Source organism: Megalops cyprinoides, chromosome 14 (genome assembly GCF_013368585.1).
Source record: "Megalops cyprinoides isolate fMegCyp1 chromosome 14, fMegCyp1.pri, whole genome shotgun sequence".
NCBI classification, from domain to species: Eukaryota; Metazoa; Chordata; class Actinopteri; order Elopiformes; family Megalopidae; genus Megalops; species Megalops cyprinoides.
The window spans coordinates 24392182-24412142 of record NC_050596.1 but is presented as its reverse complement, the minus strand read 5'-3'; the positions used below and the strand labels follow the sequence as shown (position 1 = coordinate 24412142).

General features: G+C 45.9%; 1 protein-coding gene across 5 annotated transcripts; it reads left to right on the top strand.

The window, feature by feature from the left end:
* Nucleotides 1-6368: 6368 nt before the first annotated feature.
* etv5a (ETS variant transcription factor 5a) lies at nt 6369-18666 on the top strand. Of its 5 annotated transcripts, none has more exons than XM_036545699.1 (13): nt 6369-6484; nt 8509-8645; nt 8910-9000; nt 9404-9451; nt 10624-10674; nt 12462-12588; nt 12706-12993; nt 14109-14401; nt 16031-16093; nt 16502-16570; nt 16855-17024; nt 17194-17295; nt 17404-18666. In XM_036545699.1, exons 2-13 carry the CDS (start codon nt 8598-8600, stop codon nt 17632-17634), a joined length of 1581 nt encoding a protein of 526 aa, XP_036401592.1. In that variant the 5' UTR covers nt 6369-6484; nt 8509-8597; the 3' UTR covers nt 17635-18666. The 5 variants fall into 5 exon arrangements, with proteins under 5 accessions (XP_036401592.1, XP_036401590.1, XP_036401594.1 ...); XM_036545697.1 differs by having other exon boundaries at nt 12703-12993; XM_036545701.1 differs by having other exon boundaries at nt 12465-12588; nt 17404-18665.
* The last annotated feature ends 1295 nt before the right edge of the window (nt 18667-19961 follow it).

Genomic DNA, 19961 nt, shown 5'->3' with positions numbered 1-19961 from the left:
CCCTCCCATTCTCTACATTCTCGTACGTTCTTCTGATTTTGGTCCTGAAGTTGGGTCATAATATAATCTGACCTGTGTTGTAGCCTAGTCCTACATTTTTATAGTCCTTGGTGCCGAGAAGAGGCGGTTCAGTGACAAGAGTGCATGTTTACAATTACTTTGCAATTATGGATAGAATGATTTCAAATAAGTATGTGTATATACATATATATGTTTCTATTTTTTTCCTGGAGTTGCACCACCGCATGCCTGCTGAAACATAGGAGACAAGGATGTCTGGCTAAAGAAAGACCACGCTGGTTGTGTTACTCCCTGACCATTTTTACACCTCATATCCCTTCTTCTTGCAGCGATCTGACACTCAATGCTCGTATGTTGCGCCACAACCATGCTTATTTATTTGTGATATTTCCCCACATTGAGATGGTACATTTTCTTAGTCTTTCAAGGACAGCAATGGCATGGCTTGATTGGTCGGGCGCTGTAAAGAAGTACCAGTTGACCATTCAGTGATCCAGCAGGAAATAGAAGTCAGCCGTCACCCTCATGAGTCAGTCCGTCTCTGTCTCCATCGTCCATGTCGTTCCTGTCGTTGTCAGTGATCAACAGCCTTAACTAATGAATGAAGAAAACCTCTAGCTTTGTCTGGAGACAACAGAACACATGCAATACAAGCCACTGAAAAATCAACCAAAAAGAGAGAGTGAGAAAAAAACTACACCTGTCTCAGTGTTGCAATAACTTACTGCCATCATGCAAGCACTAGTGGCCTGACCTCTGACTGTGACCAGAGGGTCTGATCACCCTCGGAGTCGGTCCAGCCATTGGTCACTGCATCTCCTCTTTGTAAAACACAAGGCTCTTGACAACCACAGGGGAATTACGAGTTAAGGAGCCACAGAAAAAGCGAGTCCACCATCTTGTTGTTGTCCTATGTTTGCAGATGTTTGAACATAAAAAAATCCCTGTATTTACATAAGCTGAAACATGAATGCCTCTGTATTTACACGAGTTGAACATGACTATCTCTGTATTTACAAACTGATATGATCTGATGTCACAGGGGTAAACCACACTGGCTTCTGGTATATGGATGGTGGGGGTGTGGGTGGGGGAGTAGGGAGGAGGGGTAACTTATTGGGCGTAGTTCATATCCACTCTGGTTGGTTAAATCCCTCCAATCTTCCTCCTCTCATGGCAGCCCAAAACTCTGCCGCATTTTACACTGAGACAGCCAGCTAAAGTGGAGGACCATCGCCATTCAGTCAGTATTCTTTATCCGTATTATCCCGACCTTGGCAGGAGCCGTTTCACAGAAGCCGTGCGGTTTATCGTATTGTGGCTTGCGCTGGCCTATTTTTAGCAAGGACAGATTAAAAATATCAAGTGACATGAGTGGCAGAGACACAGAGGAGTCCATATCATTCCTGAATGTGATGTTCTACGTGTACGTATAATCTCAGTCCCTTTAGGGTAGTGTGGTGTATAGCCGTCTGCCTGTGTAGCAGCGAGGGTCAAGGACAGAGAGCAGCCCCCCTCCAGCGTGTTGATTGGACGAAGGGGAGATTGGGCCCACCTCTGTCCTCCTCGTCACTTGTTAGCTGTTGGCATCCAGTTTGATGGACAAACAAATTAATGAATAAAAAGACAGAAATGAACCTTGTCTCCGTGGCTTTTGATTGGAAAATAGCAGAGGGATAGTAGTCTGTCTGTCTGAAGTCTTTGGATGAAACGTTTCACTGAAAATGGAGGAATTAGCCCGTGAAATGCCCGCCCCACCACCACAGTTACACTACATTACTGCCATTTATCAGATGCTCTTATCCAGAACAACTTACACAGGTTACAGTTTCTACATGCTATCCATTTACACAGCTGGATATTTACCGAGACAAGTCTGGGTTAAGTACCTTGCCCAGGGGTACAACAGCAGTGCCCTGGCAGGGAAACAAAGCAGCAACCTTGCAGTTATGAGCCCTCCTCCTCACAGCTATGCTACACTGCCACCCCAGTAGCAACAGCAATAGCAGTGTTTTGGTGTAAAGGCGAGCAAAGAAGTCGCACACTTTGCACATAGCAGCAAGCACAAACATTGCTCATGTGGGCACTGCTTGCTTTGATTATCTTATTATCATTGGATTGAAATTAGGTTGAATCGTATTACATAGTTCCCCTATTGACCAGATCAGGTAATACTTTCTCAAAAGGAATAATTACATTATATTACATTACATTACATGCATTTAGCAGATGCTCTTATCCAGAGCGGCCTCCAGCATAACAGAACATAGGCGTATCCATTCAAGTTAATATGAGAGATTACATGCATGATATACAAATACATAATATACAATGGGGTGCCTCGACATCCATGTTAGCTGGGAGTCATAAGCCGCAGTCAGTTACAGCAGTCTGTTTCACGTTCATTAATTCATTCTGTGTTATTGTTCAGTATCTGCAGAGATCAGACGTGTGTCAGCTTGCCTACGGGTTTGTCATTCAGGCAGCAACAGCACTCCTCCCCCCATAACCCCCTTCCACCTTCATCTGTCAAACACACAGGCAAACACAGACAAGGGAGACGCTTTTCTCCTTCCTTGATAATAATCAGTAGCGCTATGCATGGTGCTGGGGAACAGTCCTACATTGTTGCATTGCGCTTGCAGATTTTGATATGTGTCTGTGTTTGTTGTCTCTGCAAAAGACTCAGCGTCGATGCCAAGTCTGCTACATTTGCTGGTGAGTGGCACCCCTGGTAAGGCCCAAATGGTAAATCTGTCACTTCCCTAACACCAGTGAATTGAACTGTGGCTCATGTGTTCAAAAAATAAATTACCCACAATCCTTCTCAGCCACTTCAAAACAAGCTGTGAGCCCCAACGGCCTTTGTGTTGTCACAGTTCTAATGTTCAGACAGGATCTCTTTTTGAATCAAGGCATGCTTTTATTTTAGTTTTTCTTGTCTCCTGCTCTTTGAAAGGCTTGAAAAGCTAAAGATGTACAGTAAATGTAAGTGCATTAACACAGAAGAATCTTTTCAGAAGTTGCTAGTGGTTTACTCAGTGCTGATTCAACAATCTATTATTTTTTCTGGCTTTCTTCAAATCACTAATGCCCTCAGAAGTGAGAAGGGAGGCTAAATGAATCAATCAAGAGGGTTATTAGAAGTAATTACAAGTGGTTGATTGAAATGAAAGCCAACTACCACCCTCCAGAGATTTCCAAACAGCTACTAAACAGAAGAACGATACTAGGCAATGTATGGTCCCTCAAGAGGGACAAAAGACAAGTGCCACAGGAGGAAATCTGTCTGGTGTGGGTGCAAGCAGTGTAGCAAATTAGTAAGGAACAGGGCTCGTAACTGAAAGGTTGCTGGTTTGATTCCCTGTGGGAGCACTGTTGCTGTACCCTTGGGCAAGGTGCTTAACCCACAGTTGCCTCAGTAAGTACCCAGCTAAATAAATAGAGGACATGTAACTTTAGCCTATGTAAGTCACTCTACATAAGAGTGTTTGCTAAATGACAGTGTAAAATGTAAATGCATGATTATAGTTTGTTCACCTTTTGCCTCTGTGCCCTTGGAGACAGCAGTTTTAACAGGTACAGAGCAGGCACCCATCTGGGAGCAAGGACTGGTGTTACACAACAGGAGCCCTGCTGAGGCAAGGCTGGCTGCCTCAGCGTGTTGGGATGATGAGGTGGGAATTATCTGCTCACAAGCTATTTGCAGCACCGATACATTGATTCAGATCTTCGCGACAGACAGAGAAGGCGAAGGTCACCATTCAATGACAGACAAGGAAAATTAAGATGATAATTAAGAAGTGCATTTGTGACCTGTGATAAGAATATCCTAATGGTGTTAATAACCACCAGAGAAGACATGGTTGTTTGCTGTAGTGTTAAGCAAGTTATTCATTTAACAGCCTGGTGCTATTAATAGCCAGCAAGTCAGAGCGCATCTCCAGTTAGGAACACACCAATTGCCTGGAGCATAGCTTCATTCTTTTTTTTTTGTTTGTTTCATTGACAGTTTTATAAAAGGGCATAACTTAAAATTGCAGTGTGGAACTTGGAGTTCAAGTCAGACATGACTGGGGAAGCAATTAGGAAGTGTTGGATAAGAAGACTAATTTATTGAGACCAAGAACCAAAGATCAAACAATCTCTTGCACTCTGCCAATAATTTCGAACCCTCAGGTGCCTTGGTTTAATTTAGGCCATGTTGTGTATAATTGCCCTTAGAAACCCTCAGTGGTGGTTGAGGGGTGTGGGGGGGGGGGGGGGGGGGTGAGAGGTATTTTTAGTAATCTTTTCTCACAGGGGGCTGTCAGAGAATCTGGGATTGTGCAAGAAGCGATGGGCGAGAAATGTCACACTGACCCAGTCCCCCCGGCAGACAAACAAACACCGTCACCGCTGTAAGAGCCTGCATCTCGCCGTGTATGTCTCAGAATCCCTTCTCCCGCTCTTGTTTGTCTGTGACATCCAGGCATCGCCCGGCGAGGCCCCCTTCACAAGAGGGACGGGCTCCCTCTGTCACATCTGCACTGTCACACATGTCACTGGGCTGTATTTATAGAAAGAATCAGAGTGGAAGCACAATATGCTCCCTCCCGCCCCCTCTCCACCCCCCTCCCACCACATCCGCGCCAACACAGAGGATGGCGATATAAAAAGGACACCTATACAGCCGAAAGACCTTCCCCCGGAGATTTCGGGAGAGGGAGACAGCGACAACGCTCTATGCATATTTATAGCTTTATTTCATGCTATTAATTTCAATCTTTCCTCAAATCAAATAGCAGTGTGCAACAGCTGGAGGTTCTGATATTCCCAAAATTGCAATTACAGGCTGGTTGCAGGACTGAGAGGCATTCTTTTCAGCGGTGATCGGAAAAGTGGATGTTCTGGATGTGGCTGTAACCTGCTGCAGCTGGGGTAATGATATGGGGTTTATTCCTTTGCCTCTCTGACCCTTGGATCCTTATCCCCTCCACGTCACAGGGGAACAGAAAGTTGACCCAGCCTAAGGAGCTTAGACACTGATGGAAATATCAAATGCTATTACCCTCTGATAAGGATCATCACACAGTTGGAAATTGGAATCCTCTCCATGCAGACACACAGTCACAGAGACACACTGCACAATACACACAGGCCAGTTTGCTATCTGTGGCTCCAGTGAATTTTCACACATAATATTGAGATTTGTCATATATTTCATCACATATTTTATCTTCATATTACTATCTTAAGAGATCAAGTAGTACAACAACCATACTAAACTAGAAGAGGTCAGTCAATACCATACCAATCAATACTCAATACCTTTCATGCCTCAGTGTTTTTTTTTCACACAACTTCTACAGAATTCGACCTTCATAGCTGAACCCTGACAACTCTGGCAAGATTGCGAGTGGATTCGCTAGGCCTTTTTGTTTTCTTGGAGAGGACGGGCCAACTACTCAGCACTATTGTTACATACCACTTTTACAGCATGCAAACATAGATGAGCTCTCCAAAAGGGAGCAGGCTGAAAGTGGTTGTCCACCATTACAAAATACTAACTTTGGTGGTGGATACAGAACAAAATCTGTTCATGTGTATACTTCAGACTGAATTCACTGTTTTTTGTATTATAAGTCAATTTTCATATAAATCCATTTTCATAGTATGAATTTTTCAATAATAGCATTCATTATTTCAGCAACATTGACTGTACCTTCTGATTTATTTATTTTTTTTAATTTGTGGGACAATATTCTTGTTTGATCCACTCTTTCATGGTTGGTTAACTGGTTAGGCGGCGCAGAGATTCAAACACTGTCATACGTTGTTGGATGTACTTGAAATATTACTTCAGTCAAGAATTTTTGTTTATAGAAATGATTTATTATTGCATTCTTTGGTATTTCCTGATATTGTTTTTCAGTGATATAAATGTATTTTAAATCATTTGTTGAATTTAATTCATACAGAGATAAACAAAATAATGCAATATATTTCTGAAATCTCCAATACGTTTCTGAACCAAAGTTTTTAAAAACAGACAAACTCTTGCTCCGTGCTTCGACTGAACATCTTGCGGTTAGAAAAAAATGTAACGCCTGGCCCTTTAAGAGGCTATGTGGCCATGGCTGGAAAACATCTTTTCGTGAATGAAACCCAGTCATTCATAAAAGAAGGCCAGACCACGCTGCGATTGGTCCTTGAATACTTGCTGCATAATTCAGTACCTCCGAAAACCCATTGGTAAGTAACTTGAATGACATTACCACTTAGCCAATGAACGCGCAATTCAGCGCCCCTCACGAGCTCCTGGGAAAAGCCAGCAGATCCATTGAGAAAAGCTCATTCAAGTTTTGTGTGTCGAACAGAACGCATCAGTTGATCAGTGAGCACCGTCGTGTTTGTATTGTGTGGGATTTAAAAACATCGCATTGTTTCGATACTCAACGGGAATCGATACGGCACATTGAGGGTAAGTCTCATGATATGCAAATATCACTCGGGAAATGTGAGCTACAAACGGAATGTAGTTAAGTTATTTTGCGATATTTGTTGGAGTTATACGGACTTGCAACTGCACGTTTATCTGGCTTGCTAGCTAGGCTACCTACTGCTTTGAGGGAAAGCGAACGCCATTTTCTTCTCCAACTGAACATTTACTTTGGCAACCATTTTCTGCTGCTTTGCATTAAGTTGCGCGACGCTTTTTGATTTTAAAACCGGAGTGATTCCTGTGGATTTTGTCGTATCCATTCTTTTTACCTGTGCATAAATTGGCTTTGTATGATCGGCAGGGTCAGTCAAGCTTCGACTGTTTGTGATTTTATGAATGGAGAGGTCGGATTTTTTTTCGATGTTGCGGACGGATCGAGTTTCACTTCATTGAGAAAAACAAGGGGCCATGAAAGGGGGAAAGGGAGGGGGTTGGGGGGAGGGGGTGGAAGGGATGTTGGATTTTTTTCCTTGAAGAACTGTAATTGCTTTAATGTGAGATTTAACGCTTTCGTTAACTTAGGTTATTTTGACCAGATGTTTCCACGAGCTGAATCGTGTATGATTAATATTGTGGAGACCAGTTTTACGTAACAGGCCAGAATTTGCAGTTTTTAAATAATTTAAAATTTATTTTATTTAAAATCCGTGTAGTAATTAAACTCATTAGTTGGATGCCAATAAGTAAGCAATGGCTTAAATGTTATGAAGTGATTTATGGTTGATGTACGCTTACACAGTGCTAATGTTTCTAGTTTGATACGTAGCTGGCACACTCATAATCGTGAGCGCAAGAGTCCAAGTTGGGGCAATATTTAACGGTGCTTAGAGAGGCAGATTTACCCCAGGTTAGCCAATAACTTGCCCATTGCTCAAACGGTCCGCTCTGACGATTACGGTAACCTTTCACATCCAAGTTACGTACGATGGGGTTTTACAAGTAACCTTTTTGTGTTTGTTTGTTTTTTTGGTGTTTGATCTAAGATCATATGCACTGTAGATACTGTAGGATACTTGACGGCTCTGTTTTCTCCAAGTGTTTTATTTCCTTAGATGTCTCGGAACAAATACTTTGCTGTCTCGGTGATTTTTTTATGATTAGCTCAAAACATGGCATACCTTTAGCGAATTATTGGATTTATTGCACATAAAGTCAGCTCTCATCCGCGAAGGTATTCGCGTGCGCTGTAAAGTCCAGCTCAATAACTGTATGGATCATTGGAGTAATGTGATCATATGATTTCTGCGGAAAAAAAAAACTAAATAGCCCAGTGGTTCGCATCCACTCCAAAGCACATGGATTGTTTGGAGTGTGTGTGTGTGCGCGGAGGGGTGCACAAAGGACTACAATACTTTCCCCGCATTGTTACAATATGTATCATTGCTGACTTGAAAGCGTTTTTTTGTGTCATCCTTTGACAGATCTGACTATGTTTGGGATGACTCGCTGATGTCTAATACTCAGGGTTACCCATGTGGAAGGCAATCCTTCTTTAGTCCCAGCGTCTTTCCCCCACAGCTGGTGCGTGTCTATGAGTGTTTACTCGAGCTCTTTATTGCATCATACCCCAAAGACAGGTCAACTGCGTTTAGTTTTATTTAAATATAGAATTCAGTAACATTGTTTTTAGCTGTGTGTTTCTAAGGAGTTAAGTACTAGTTCAATTGAGTAGGTGTTGCCAATTCGTACTCAGTTTTTCGATGAATTTGACTAGTAATAACCGGAAGAAGTGGTTAGCTTTCCTTATGTAATGTTTATATCCCTCATGTAACGATGTGCGGTGTTTACATTGTGCGCGCCGTGTTCTGAACCAGCATGTGTGTTCAGAAGCGGCTGTTGCAATAGACCACAAAGAGGGGATGAACGAATCCTCGGGGAAGATGAAGAGAGCAACTGGCTCGTGCAGGCTGGCCATCTCGTTGTGAGGTGAAGGAGATGACCGATTGGCTGCAGGTCGGTTATGGAATGAATTCTTACGTGCAACTTTTTTCTGTACCCTTTAGAAAGAACCGACAGGCATACAATCTACGCCTCGTTCGTCGCTTTAAGCGAAGACCCCCCCTAGCTGGGAATCTCAGCAGACCCAGGCGACATGGATGGTTTTTACGACCAGCAAGTCCCCTTTATGGTTCCCCCCAGTGTGAGTATTCAATTTCGATGCAGTCTCATGTGTTGACCTGGTACGACTAAGTTAAAATGTTTACTTCGAGCCTGAGGAGGCACCCTCTTTAATCGTATTTATTTTATGCACTGACCAAGGATCCGATGAAAATGTCTTGAATGAAGTATTTTGAAATCTGGATGGCACTGTGCTAAGTCGTGTGACATGTATTTGGTGTTAACATATTTTTTTCTAAAACTGCAATAAAGAAGATGCATAGCTAACATGTCTGTCGTTCTGTAGCATAAATCTCATGTGGAAGAACCATGCAGCAGACCGTTCAATGACAGGAAAAGAAAGTTTGTGGACACTGAACTCGCCCAGGACACAGAAGGTAATTACACCTTGCCATTGCTTACTCATTCTACTGAGTGTCGGCAGAGGCGGTTGTCCATCAAAAGTCCACCCCACCATCTTAGATCATGTTGTCATCAGCCGTCCAAACCACTGACCTCATCGAGCTCCATTTCCTCCTCTCTTCCCACCCGCTTATTTAGAATGGGGAAAGTAAATGCCATGTTAAGTCCCAAAGGTCACCAGTGTTATAGTGCCAGTGTATGGGGCTCTGTGAGTTGTGAACAAAGGCATGCTAATTGAGATTGGAAGAGTGAGGTTCCATTTGAATAAATCGTAGTGCTTTACTATGGAGAGCAAAGTGTTTTGGCTGAGCTTTTGTTTGCAGATTTTGATCATATCTGTAATATGTCTTTGCTTTTTTCCCCTCCTTTTTTTTCCAGAGCTCTTCCAGGACCTAAGTCAGCTGCAAGAGATATGGATTGCGGAAGGTGAGTTGTTTCATTAGGAAAAGCCTCCTACCCACCACTGACCCATTGAACCCGTTATCACAGATGCTGTCGCTGATGGCATAACTTAGTGGTCTTGTTAGATGAGATTTCATGCCTTTAATCTGCAGTGGTAATTGTAAACAGACGCTTTCCCTCCCCTCTTTCCTCCCTACTGTGAGTGACGTTTGCCTTCCACGTTAACTGGGATCATTAGGACGCTTAGGCAGCTCAAATCGGCAGCTCCCTGGCAAGACAAACTGCTTTCTTCTGCTTAGGAAACGAGTGGAAATGTTATTCCCAGCAATGTCTGTCCCGAGCTTGCCATCATGTGTTGTCTGTCTTCAGTATATTATGGTATAAACAATCCAACTCCCACCTCTATTGCTCTTGGAACAAGTTCTCGTGACGTAAATTGCAGCCAGTTTCCACAATTCTGTTTTCTCCCTTAGTGCTTTATTTGTGAAGCGCTTCCAAAATGCTTCCAGAATGCTTCCAGAATGCTTCCAAGGCATAGAAAAAAAGTCTGTTCCATAGGAGATGTGTTTTAATTGAAAACCATATTAATTAAATGGACATATTCTGTTATGTCTGGAGGGCATTTGGAAACGAGGAGTAAAAGGTCAGAGTAATTAACTTGCACATGGAATTTGCACAATTTTACTTTTCCCGCATGAGTACAAGGGAAAACATGAATATTTCACAGCTATAAATAAGCAGCCATACTGATGACCTCTCATGCCATCCCAGAGGGCTATTTATTTATAGGTTTGGAATGGTACAACGGTTCAATTCCATATAAAGTCCTTAAAGGTATCAACTCTACACTCATTTTCAAGAAAAAAATACCTTTGGTGCAAGTAGTCCTATGGAATTTGGATCCAATACCAAAGATGTTGTCTTTGTCTCCTTGGCCTTTGGTGTCAAGCCTCCAAGGCATTCATCAAAACTTCAGCAAAATGCTATTTGCTGGTCTGAACTGACAGGTTCGCCTGTCGACCGTAGGCCCTTGGCTTTGTTGATATTTAACGTGAATGACCTACATAGCTTTGACTCCTCAGAGAAATTGTGAGCACGCAACAGCGATTCAGTGCAATTTCTCCAGCTAGCAGGGTGAGGGCGGGTCTGTGTTTATTCCTCATTTACACTCTTCTCTAATCTCTCCCTCCCTACAGCTCAGGTTCCTGATGACGAGCAGTTTGTCCCAGATTTCCAGTCGGATAACTGTGAGTACCTGAGTTTTATTATTTATGCTTGGGGAGGGCGAGGGGGGGTGGGGTGTGGTTGCTGTGGAACTTGAGGGTGGGGCCTACCAAGTTGGAATGAGTCAACTTCTGCGCTTCTGGAAGTATAAATTATTTCGCCTTCTCTTGGCTCCTATTCCGGCTCTTTGAAATGAGGGATGAGGGCGGCGAGACAAAAAGACGGTGTACAGTGCGTTTGTGGGCAGGGTAAGAGGCCTGCTAAGTCATTGGATTTTATGGAAAAACACTCCATTTACCAGTTTCACTCTTTGTCCTGTGTCTATTGCATCCAATTCCAAAGCACTTTCCACTGCACTCAAGTCTAATGGTAATCCTCAGCCCTCCCCATCTCACGCTTGCCCCACCTCCTCTGCTCCATGCCCGACCTTGATCGGAATATCTGGAGAAATGTTCCTCTTAATCAGCCGATGGCCACCGGGCATCACATGAGTGAGGTTTCTAATCTGATTTTCCATGCTTTCACGCACTCAGGCCTGGTTCCTGGGTGGGGCTGAGAAGGGGAGGAGTCTGATTTTTTCTCCCTCTCTCTCTCCCTCCCTCCCTCTCTCTCTCTAAGTACAGCAGGCAGAGCTAGCTCAATGGAGCTCCTCTCTGTTTTGTCTCTCTGCCGGGTAGAGCTCCACTCTCTCCGTTTGCCCGTGGCAGCTCTCTGTGTGACAGCCAAGGCAAATATTTGAATGATGTTGAATGGAGCTTTACTTAACCCCCCCTCCTTTCCTCAATAGGCGTTTGTTTGTGTCTCTGTCTGATGTCGAGGTAGAGACAGGGCAGGGCATCAAAGCCTGCCTGTTGTGGGTTTCAGGTGCAGATGTGTGAGCGTGCGTGTGCAATAATTGCGGTAATAAAGCCGTCATGAGCAAAAATCCGGGCTGCTTGAGTGTTTGAGACCTGCAGTTCATTATTGAGGTCACTTGTGTGTGACACGACTGTTTGTGCAGTGAGGTCTGGTCGGGGGACATCAGTGTGTGCACACAGGGGGCTGTTCTGCACCTCGACACAGTGGAGCGTCTGTGCCGGGGCTTGCAGGGGCCGTGTCGTGGCATTGCCATGCCCAGGGCCTGTGCGTGCCTCTGGCTTGCAGGCTGGCATGGGTGTTGTGGCTTGGCAGTGGGCCAGCCTCTGACAGACCTCCCATTCACCAGACCCACATGGCCCCTGCATCTGGGGGCGGGAGAGGGGGGCTGTCGGTCACTAGGGGGTCACATGGCAGTCCGCACTGCCCCGACCACACCACCTCAGCCCATTGAGGCATCCGCGTTAGGTGCGCACGCAGGTAGCCAGCTCACGACCCTGTTGCTCTGTGGCAGCGATCCCTCAAAGCTCGAGGGCATTTTATCAGACTCCGGTTGCACTGGGCCCTGGGATCCTGTTTCACCGGCCATTATGTGGCATGGAAAATGGGAGCCAATGCGGAGATTTGGCGGCTAATGGTTACAGCGCAGGGAGGAAAATCATTCAGAGTCATTGAATTACAGCTACACTGATTCATGGGTATTGACTGGCCTTTAGTGGAAGTCAGAAGGGAGAGCTTTGATTGCATGTGCTGTGCGGTATTGCAGGACTGGCCATGGGTGATGGAAGCTTTTATATTTCACTTGTCTGTATTTAGTGGAGATAAAATGGCCTAGCTTGGGACGGGGAGCCTCTTTCCTGTATGCGAGAGCTTGAATCTGACAGACAGCCCTGTATATGTGAAAATGGGTCTGATTGTGTGCACTCTGTAACCCGATCCTTCTTGTTTGTGTCAGCAGTGGTGTTTCATGGCCCCCCTCCGACCAAGATCAAACGAGAGCTGAGTCCCTCCAAAGAGCTGTCCCCCTGCAGCCAGGATCAGAGCCTAACACCCTATGGAGAGAAGTGCCTTTACAGCTACAGGTACACCTGCTTCTTCTGCCTTTTCATCAGTTTTACACCAATTGCAATGCAGAGTGGGGCTTTTTTTTAAGCAGTTAGTAACCCTTCTTCTAACCCTGTCTTGTGTGTTCCCAGTAGTGCCTACGACAGGAAGCCTGTCGTTGGGTTCAAGCCATTGACTCCACCCTCCACGCCTGTGTCACCGTGCGGCTCCGCCCACACTCCGGGCACACGTCCGGCCCACGAACGGACTCCTCCCAACGTCCCCAGCCAGGCCCTGGGTCCACGCCCCCTGCAAGGGCAAACAGCCGCTCCGAGTGGCGCGCACAACCAGAGGACACTCCCACTCCACAACCAGAGCCCACCCTTCGCAGTGCCCTGTCCACCCCTCAGTCACGGTGACTCCACCTACAGCGTTGAACACAGGTGATTATGCCCTCATGCTTCTGCGCAAATTCACTAACACTGGGAACCATTCTACTGCTATGCAACATGTTTATAAAATACTGGACAAAAAGGTTATCAGTAAAACAAATGTCACTATTATTTACTTGCAATAGTGATTACATTACAAGATGGTGTCCATTTGCATTGCTCTATGAATTTTGTATGCTTGGGCATACAACCTCACAGCAAATAACCGAAGAACTGAAAGCAGACAGTAGGAATTTGCCTTATGAAGTCATTTAAAGAACAAACGACAGTGGATAGAAAGGTTATAGGTCACCAGGGTCGAAGGAAGGAGGCAAGTTGACGCTATCTTGTGAAAAACTCCGACCCGTTCTTGCCATGCTCCCAACTTAGTACCTCTCCTACAAGCACGCAAGGTTTATTTTTATGTCCACACCACCACCCCCCCCCCCCAACCATCGCCTCCTCAATGGGACCCATCTGGTCGCCTTGCACAGGCATATATCAAGTAAGCGGTCTGTCAGTACAGCTGTCTTTATGGGCAGAGAAGGACACGCGTTAGACAGGCTGAGATGGTGTAATGGGGCACACAGTGTCACCCTCTGCCCATGGCGTTCTGGTCCGCGTGAGCACCCCTCTGCCCAGATACCATTAACTTGACCCCCGTGGGAATGGGTAGCCTGGCACCTCTCCCCACCACCTGTGGAAGGATTTCCCGCGAGGTCGCCAGGGAATGAGCGGCATGTCATTGGCGGGCAGAAATGTAAAGCTCGCTGCTATTGGTCCACTGGAGGAACTCTCTGGAAAGGGGAGTCTAGCCGGCCTTTTTATATCTGTCGCCGACACCTGGCAAACATGTCTCGGAGGTATCACTTGTATGTGTTGGCTGGTTGCACTTAATAAGCTCATTTGGGTTGTGAACTTGAAGTGAACCCGTGCAAATTGCTTGCACGTCCCCTATTTAGTTTTCAGACTAAGGTTTTGACTTAATGCATTGAGTGCATCAAAAACTCAAGTGCATCAAGACTTTGCATATTTCTCATTTCCATTGAAAAAATGAAAACTTTTTTTTGTAAATGACCAAAAGCACATCTTTAAATCCTTCCCTCTCTCCCTTTCCCACCTTCCAGGTTTCACAGACAGCTCTCTGAACCCTGCCTACCTTTCCCACCTTCCGAGGTCCAGGGGCGCCCCCCTTTCCCACCCCACACCCCCAGGACTTCGTCCTGTGATGGGCGGCCTCCTTATCATCGTCAAATGTCGGAGCCCCTCGTCCCTGTGCCTCCCCCTCCCCAGGGGTTCAAACAGGAGATGCTGGACCCCCGCTACGCTGAGCAGGGCGTCCCCACCATGGGCCCCCCACAGCCTGCCTTCAATCCCCTGGCCATCAAGCAGGAGCCCCGAGATTTATGCTTCGACTCTGGTGAGTTTCACCGGAGTGGGTGCAAAGCAACTTTTAATCGGGGGTGTTGAACTGTGCATCTCATGAGTATAGGTCCGCATTTGTGCGTGCGTGTCTGTCTGTGCGTGCGTGTCTGTCTGTGCGTGCGTGTCTGTCTGTGCGTGCGTGTGTGTGTGTGTGAGTTGATAACGTACAAAGCCTGCTCCTGCGTGTGGTTAAGGGCCTGGTATGTGCTCGTCCTTGTTTGCTCTCTGTCCTGGCACTCAGCTGTGACTTTTAACGCCACCCTGTGAGGCCCAAGCAAACAGAACTGCACACACCATCTCACACGCTCCTCTACACCCGTGCTTTTCAGACCATTTGCCTGACTGCGGCTCTTGTGCTCTCTCCCTGACCGGGGGCAGACACCTGGGTTTTTATTAGTGCCAGTCATAAGTGGGTTAACCAGATTACATCGTGGCCTACTTTATCAGGAACATCAACCTGGAGTGCATATTAATTATAATATGTAGGTGTCTGATAAACAACACGTGTCTTATAAAGTGCTCTAATGACTTGCTGAGGTACACATCACCATTGCAAAGAAAAGATATATCCAAAGCATTTCAGCTATGCACCAAACCTGGGTCTTCGGACCCTTCATTTGAACCTAATTGCCCAGTGGAGCCATGCTTTACTACCACAGGCTAAACACGAAAGGAAAAGTATACACGCTCTGTCCCCACCCTACGGCCCACGCAGCCAGCTGTTTCCCCTCCCTGTCCCCACGCTGGCTCCGTTCGCCCAGCACCTCCTATCCCTCTGCCCTTCTGCCTCCCCTTCGTGTTCCGATAGGGACGGTGATTTACCGCCAAATCCTCTTAGCGTCTTGCAAACCTATAAATACCGGCGTCAGCGCGGAACACGGTTTGCGTATGCGTGGGCGTAGATTTGTGTGTGTCGGGCATGGCTCATTGTTTGCTTTTCCAGAGCGGGGCTCAACACAGGGTGCCCTTTATGACTGAGCACCGCAGACACAATGCCTTGACAGTGATCAGATATACAGGGCTAGACAGGAAACGCGGTAATGGCAGACGGTGGTCATCGGGTATCGCGGGCCATTAGGTGACACTGAAATGGTGGGTGGGGGGGGGGGTGGCACTTAACCCGCAGGGATAGGCGTATGGTGATGATGATGATGATGATGATTTAGTATCTGGATGTAGCGGTAATCGTATTTAGGAGCTAGGCATGCGTGCGACAGATGTGACGTTGTGTGCGTGTGCCGAGCGGGGGGCTTAGCAGGACGCCAGCAGATGTGGGGGCGGAGTCTGTTCAGACCAGCTGCTGCGTCAGAGCCGCCTCTGTACTCACGGCCGCAGTTGGTGGGGGTCTGAGGTACTCTGCAAGACAATTAATTGCATTACAATCTCTGAGTAATGCAGAACTCTGTAATCCCAGTGTACCAGCTACAAAATGTAATTTGAGTTTATTAAATTAATTGCGTATTTCAAATGTGTGCTCTAGATCCCGGCAGGCATAAAATGATGTTGCAGCGTAGACATGGATGCAATTGTAAGCATGCACACAGAGGTCTGATGATATGGTGTGCTTTCAGTTGGTGGGATAAGACTACACTTCTAACACTCTTTTTTTCCCTTTGTTTTACAGAAGTGCCTAATTGCCAGTCTTCATTTGGGAGGGCAACAAGCTTCTACCAAAACAACCAAGAAAGTAAGAGACTCCGCAGGCATTTTCTGGGGGTGTATCGGTCAATACATGAATATGGGCTTTCTGAAATAATTTCCAGTGTCAGGGATAGAATAACAGTACTTTGACCAATTGATTGAGCTGCGAAAATTACTCAAGGAGCACTGTCTGCAGGACAGAGGTCAGAACTCAAACGATATCTGTTGGATAGTTTTACCAATCAATAATCTCCTGCTTGCTTTGTGATAAATGCATGTTCCAAACTGTATGAAAGAAGAGGCAGAGATGTCTGTTGTCAGGGAAATATGTATTTGGAATTGCTTTGTGGGCACTGTGTCCATGGTGGAACATAATGATTAGCACATTTAGCTTTCACTATGATCCTCTTCAACTCACAACCCCCCCCCCCCCCCCCCCTTTGCAATTTTGCAGGCTTCGCTTTCGACAGAGAGCCACACCTGTACTACGACGACACCTGCGTGGTTCCAGAGCGGCTGGAAGGTAAGATGTCAGACACCTGTCTTGCATTTGCAAAATGTAAAGCGTGAGGAGAAAGTCCAGTTGAGGTGAACACTTCTTCAGTGCACTAACTGGTCCAGAACCAGGGTGCTTTAGTCTCACTAGCTTAGTGTCTTCATTGTGACACACAAGTACAGGGCAAGCTCTTGAACTGAGCTGTCAGATTGGTGTGAAATGAACAGCGCAGCCAGTTTCTCTAAAATGTCTCACCCCAGCACATCTCTGCACACAAGCTAACTGTCTGTCCCCACCCCCCCACCCCACAGAGAAAGTAAAGCAGGAGCCCTCCGTGTACCGCGAGGGCCCGCCTTACCAGCGCCGTGGCTCCCTGCAGCTTTGGCAGTTCCTCGTCACCCTGCTAGACGACCCTGCCAACGGCCACTTCATTGCCTGGACCGGCCGCGGCATGGAGTTCAAGCTCATTGAGCCGGAGGAGGTGAGTTCCCCTCCAGCTTCTAATCCGGGATCTTTTGTTTTTTAAGCCAGTTTGGCTTCGTGTGGCCTCGGTTTTGAGGTGTTAAGTCAGATTGTGTGTGAGGGGAAAAAAGACACGGCCTGTGCCAACCTTTGGGCCTGAAGATGTGTCTTTGCTATTCTGTTTTCAGGTGGCCAGACGCTGGGGCATCCAGAAGAACCGGCCAGCCATGAACTACGACAAGCTGAGTCGGTCCCTGCGCTACTACTACGAGAAGGGCATCATGCAGAAGGTAAAGGCAGGTTCAGTTTCTGATTACCTTAAACTTCCTTTAGCATTCCTGCTACAGTGGCATACAGGCAGGCTGAGTCTAACAATGCACTCTCTTTCTGTCACTCAGGTCGCTGGAGAGAGGTATGTCTACAAGTTTGTGTGCGACCCCGAGGCCCTCTTCTCCATGGCCTTCCCTGACAACCAGAGGCCCAGCCTGAAGGCCGACCCAGACAGCCTGCCCGGCGCTGAGGACGACACTCTGCCCCTCACCCACTATGACGAGAGCGCCCCCTACCTGGTGGACGGAGCAGAGCAGTGCATGGCAGGGCTCTCATTCCCTGATGGCTATGTGTACTGACCCTCCCCCCCCAGCCCTGACATGTCCCAGTATCTGAACTGCTTAGCAGAATGGGAGACCTGAACCACACCCCCCCCCCCTCCTGACTTGTTGGCCACTTCCAGATTCACACCCCTTCTGAGAAAGAGGAACCCTCTTTGGTACTGCTTGTACCAATTGGCGAGATTGGACTGGCAGAGTGGAAAGTTTTGGACTCCAAAGGCTCCACCCACCTATCAGAGGAAAGGGAGGTCACTTTGTTGCTATGGAGATAGGGAAGGGTGAGGGAGGGGCCACACAGTGCCGGAAGACTGACAGATTTTTCTGTGCAGACTGCAAGATTTGTAGCAATTCTGTATTGACAATCTGCTTTTTTAAAAATGAGTAAAGTGTATAAGGATTATAATCTTAAAGAAAAATCAAACACAGCACTATTCTATAGTTGCCTTTTTGGTCCCCAATTATTTTTTTCCTTTCTTTACAAATCTTTACAAAAAAGCATCACAATATACTACACATATTGTAAACAGAAAGGGCTTTATTTTGCAAGAATAAAATTACTAGATCTCATTGCTGTTTTAATCTTGGTCAGACAATGACATTGATAACTGGCTTTTCAGTAATGGTGGCTTTTATGAACTGAAACTTTTGGTTTCTGTCCTTCTTATTCCTCAGCTAGGACACTAATATTTCCTTCAGATTGGGGTGGAAGACTGTTTGAGTCATCATAAAAAAAGTGTTGTGTTTGTTTTCCTTTTACGCTGGACTGAGAACCCAGCCCTAAGATGTCAGTGTTAGCCCATTCACACCTTCTGAGGCTGCATCAAAGCAAAGATACTGTGCTTGGTCTGCTTCACAGGACTGTTAGACCATTCTCCATGCTCACACACTCCAGCTTGGCCTTGCGAGTACTGAGAAGTTCCATCACTACAGTACTCCAGGTTGCCCGGCTAGTCTGCAGGAATCTTTCTTTTCTATCCTCGTGTGACAAACTTCAAAAGGGATGCATATGACAGTATTTTTTTCTTCTGGAAGCTTTGAATTTATAAATATGTACACATATATATTAAAAAAGATGGTCATGTTTTGTAGGCTTTTTTTGTATTTAGAGCTTAATGTTTTTTTTTTTTGTTTGTTTTTTTTGGCACTGCACTCCTATGAGGTTTTGTAAAACGCACCGTGATGGTAGTAACATTGGGGACTCGCATCCAAACGGGCAAGTTGATGAGAGACCACTGCTTCTCCTTGCATGGTGTATACAACAGGCAACTCTACACTAACATATCGCTTTTCCTTGGACAAGAAGAAATTGTGTGAAGTTCTCTGCATTTATGTTGTTTCATTGAGTTTTTTTTTTCTTTTTCGAGAGGGGAAAAAAGAAAAAAATTATATATATATTTTTGCAAAGTCTGCATTGGTTTGATTTTATTGCATAAGCTGTATAGTTCCGCCTCACTGATATGTATCTTAATCTCGACCCCTGTGATTAAGGGAAGTCGAGAAGGTGGTGTCTTGTTGATGGGATGGAGGACGGGGCCTTGGTCAGAGAGGCGTGTCGTGTACGATGGTTGGTGTTACCTGTAGACGAAGGGGGCGTGTCCTATCCACTCCATCACATCAAGGTTGTCTGCACTTGTATAGGCCTCTTCCTTCACAATGTGTACCTTACACTGCTGAGTTTATAATCTGTACTGAGTACAATAAACTATCCTTTCTGCTTCACTTTCGATACACTGTGTAACTTCCTTTGGCTGGCACGCACTCTAGTACTGCCTGTGCTAGGCTTCACCAGTTATTAATGGGTCACTGGCTCGGTTTATTTATTGTGCGATCCGTTAAAGGTTACCCTGCCCATAGGCGTATCTAAGGAGTAAGTCAAACATATTTTGTGTGCTCTGCTGGTATTAGGAAAAGGCTGTGTGTTTCAGTCTCCTGTGTGGCTGCATCCCTACACTAAACTACTGTTTGAGCTGAATACATGTGAGCTGAGGTGCATCTGATCCAACATCATCATGCAGAGCTACACACACACAGCCTTTACCTCTCATCCCACTAGAAGTCTTCTGTGTCATGATGCCAATTTCTTTGCACATATTTTCTGATGGACACAAAATGATCAGATTAAGCCATTTATGTAAAGTAAATAATTGAGGAACCCCATGGCGACCCCCCTAAGACTACAAAACAAAAATGTAGGCCCTTGATCAAAAGGGTTATATGATTCAAACAGGTAATGTGAGGGGGAATGTCACACCCCCCTGTGCACAGAAATCAGAAACAGAATGGAGAGCCACCTTTTCCAGTGGAGCTGCTTTCCGCATTTCCATCCCTATTGAACCAGGCCTGGA

Bases quoted from the DNA above. Each gene is read 5' to 3' on its own strand.
- etv5a (XM_036545697.1), top strand. From the start codon at position 8,598: ATGGATGGTTTTTACGACCAGCAAGTCCCCTTTATGGTTCCCCCCAGT. The intron at 9,452-10,623 runs GTGAGTTGTTTC...CCCTCCCTACAG, and splicing joins AGAGATATGGATTGCGGAAG to CTCAGGTTCCTGATGACGAG. The intron at 16,571-16,854 runs GTAAGATGTCAG...CCCACCCCACAG, and splicing joins GGTTCCAGAGCGGCTGGAAG to AGAAAGTAAAGCAGGAGCCC.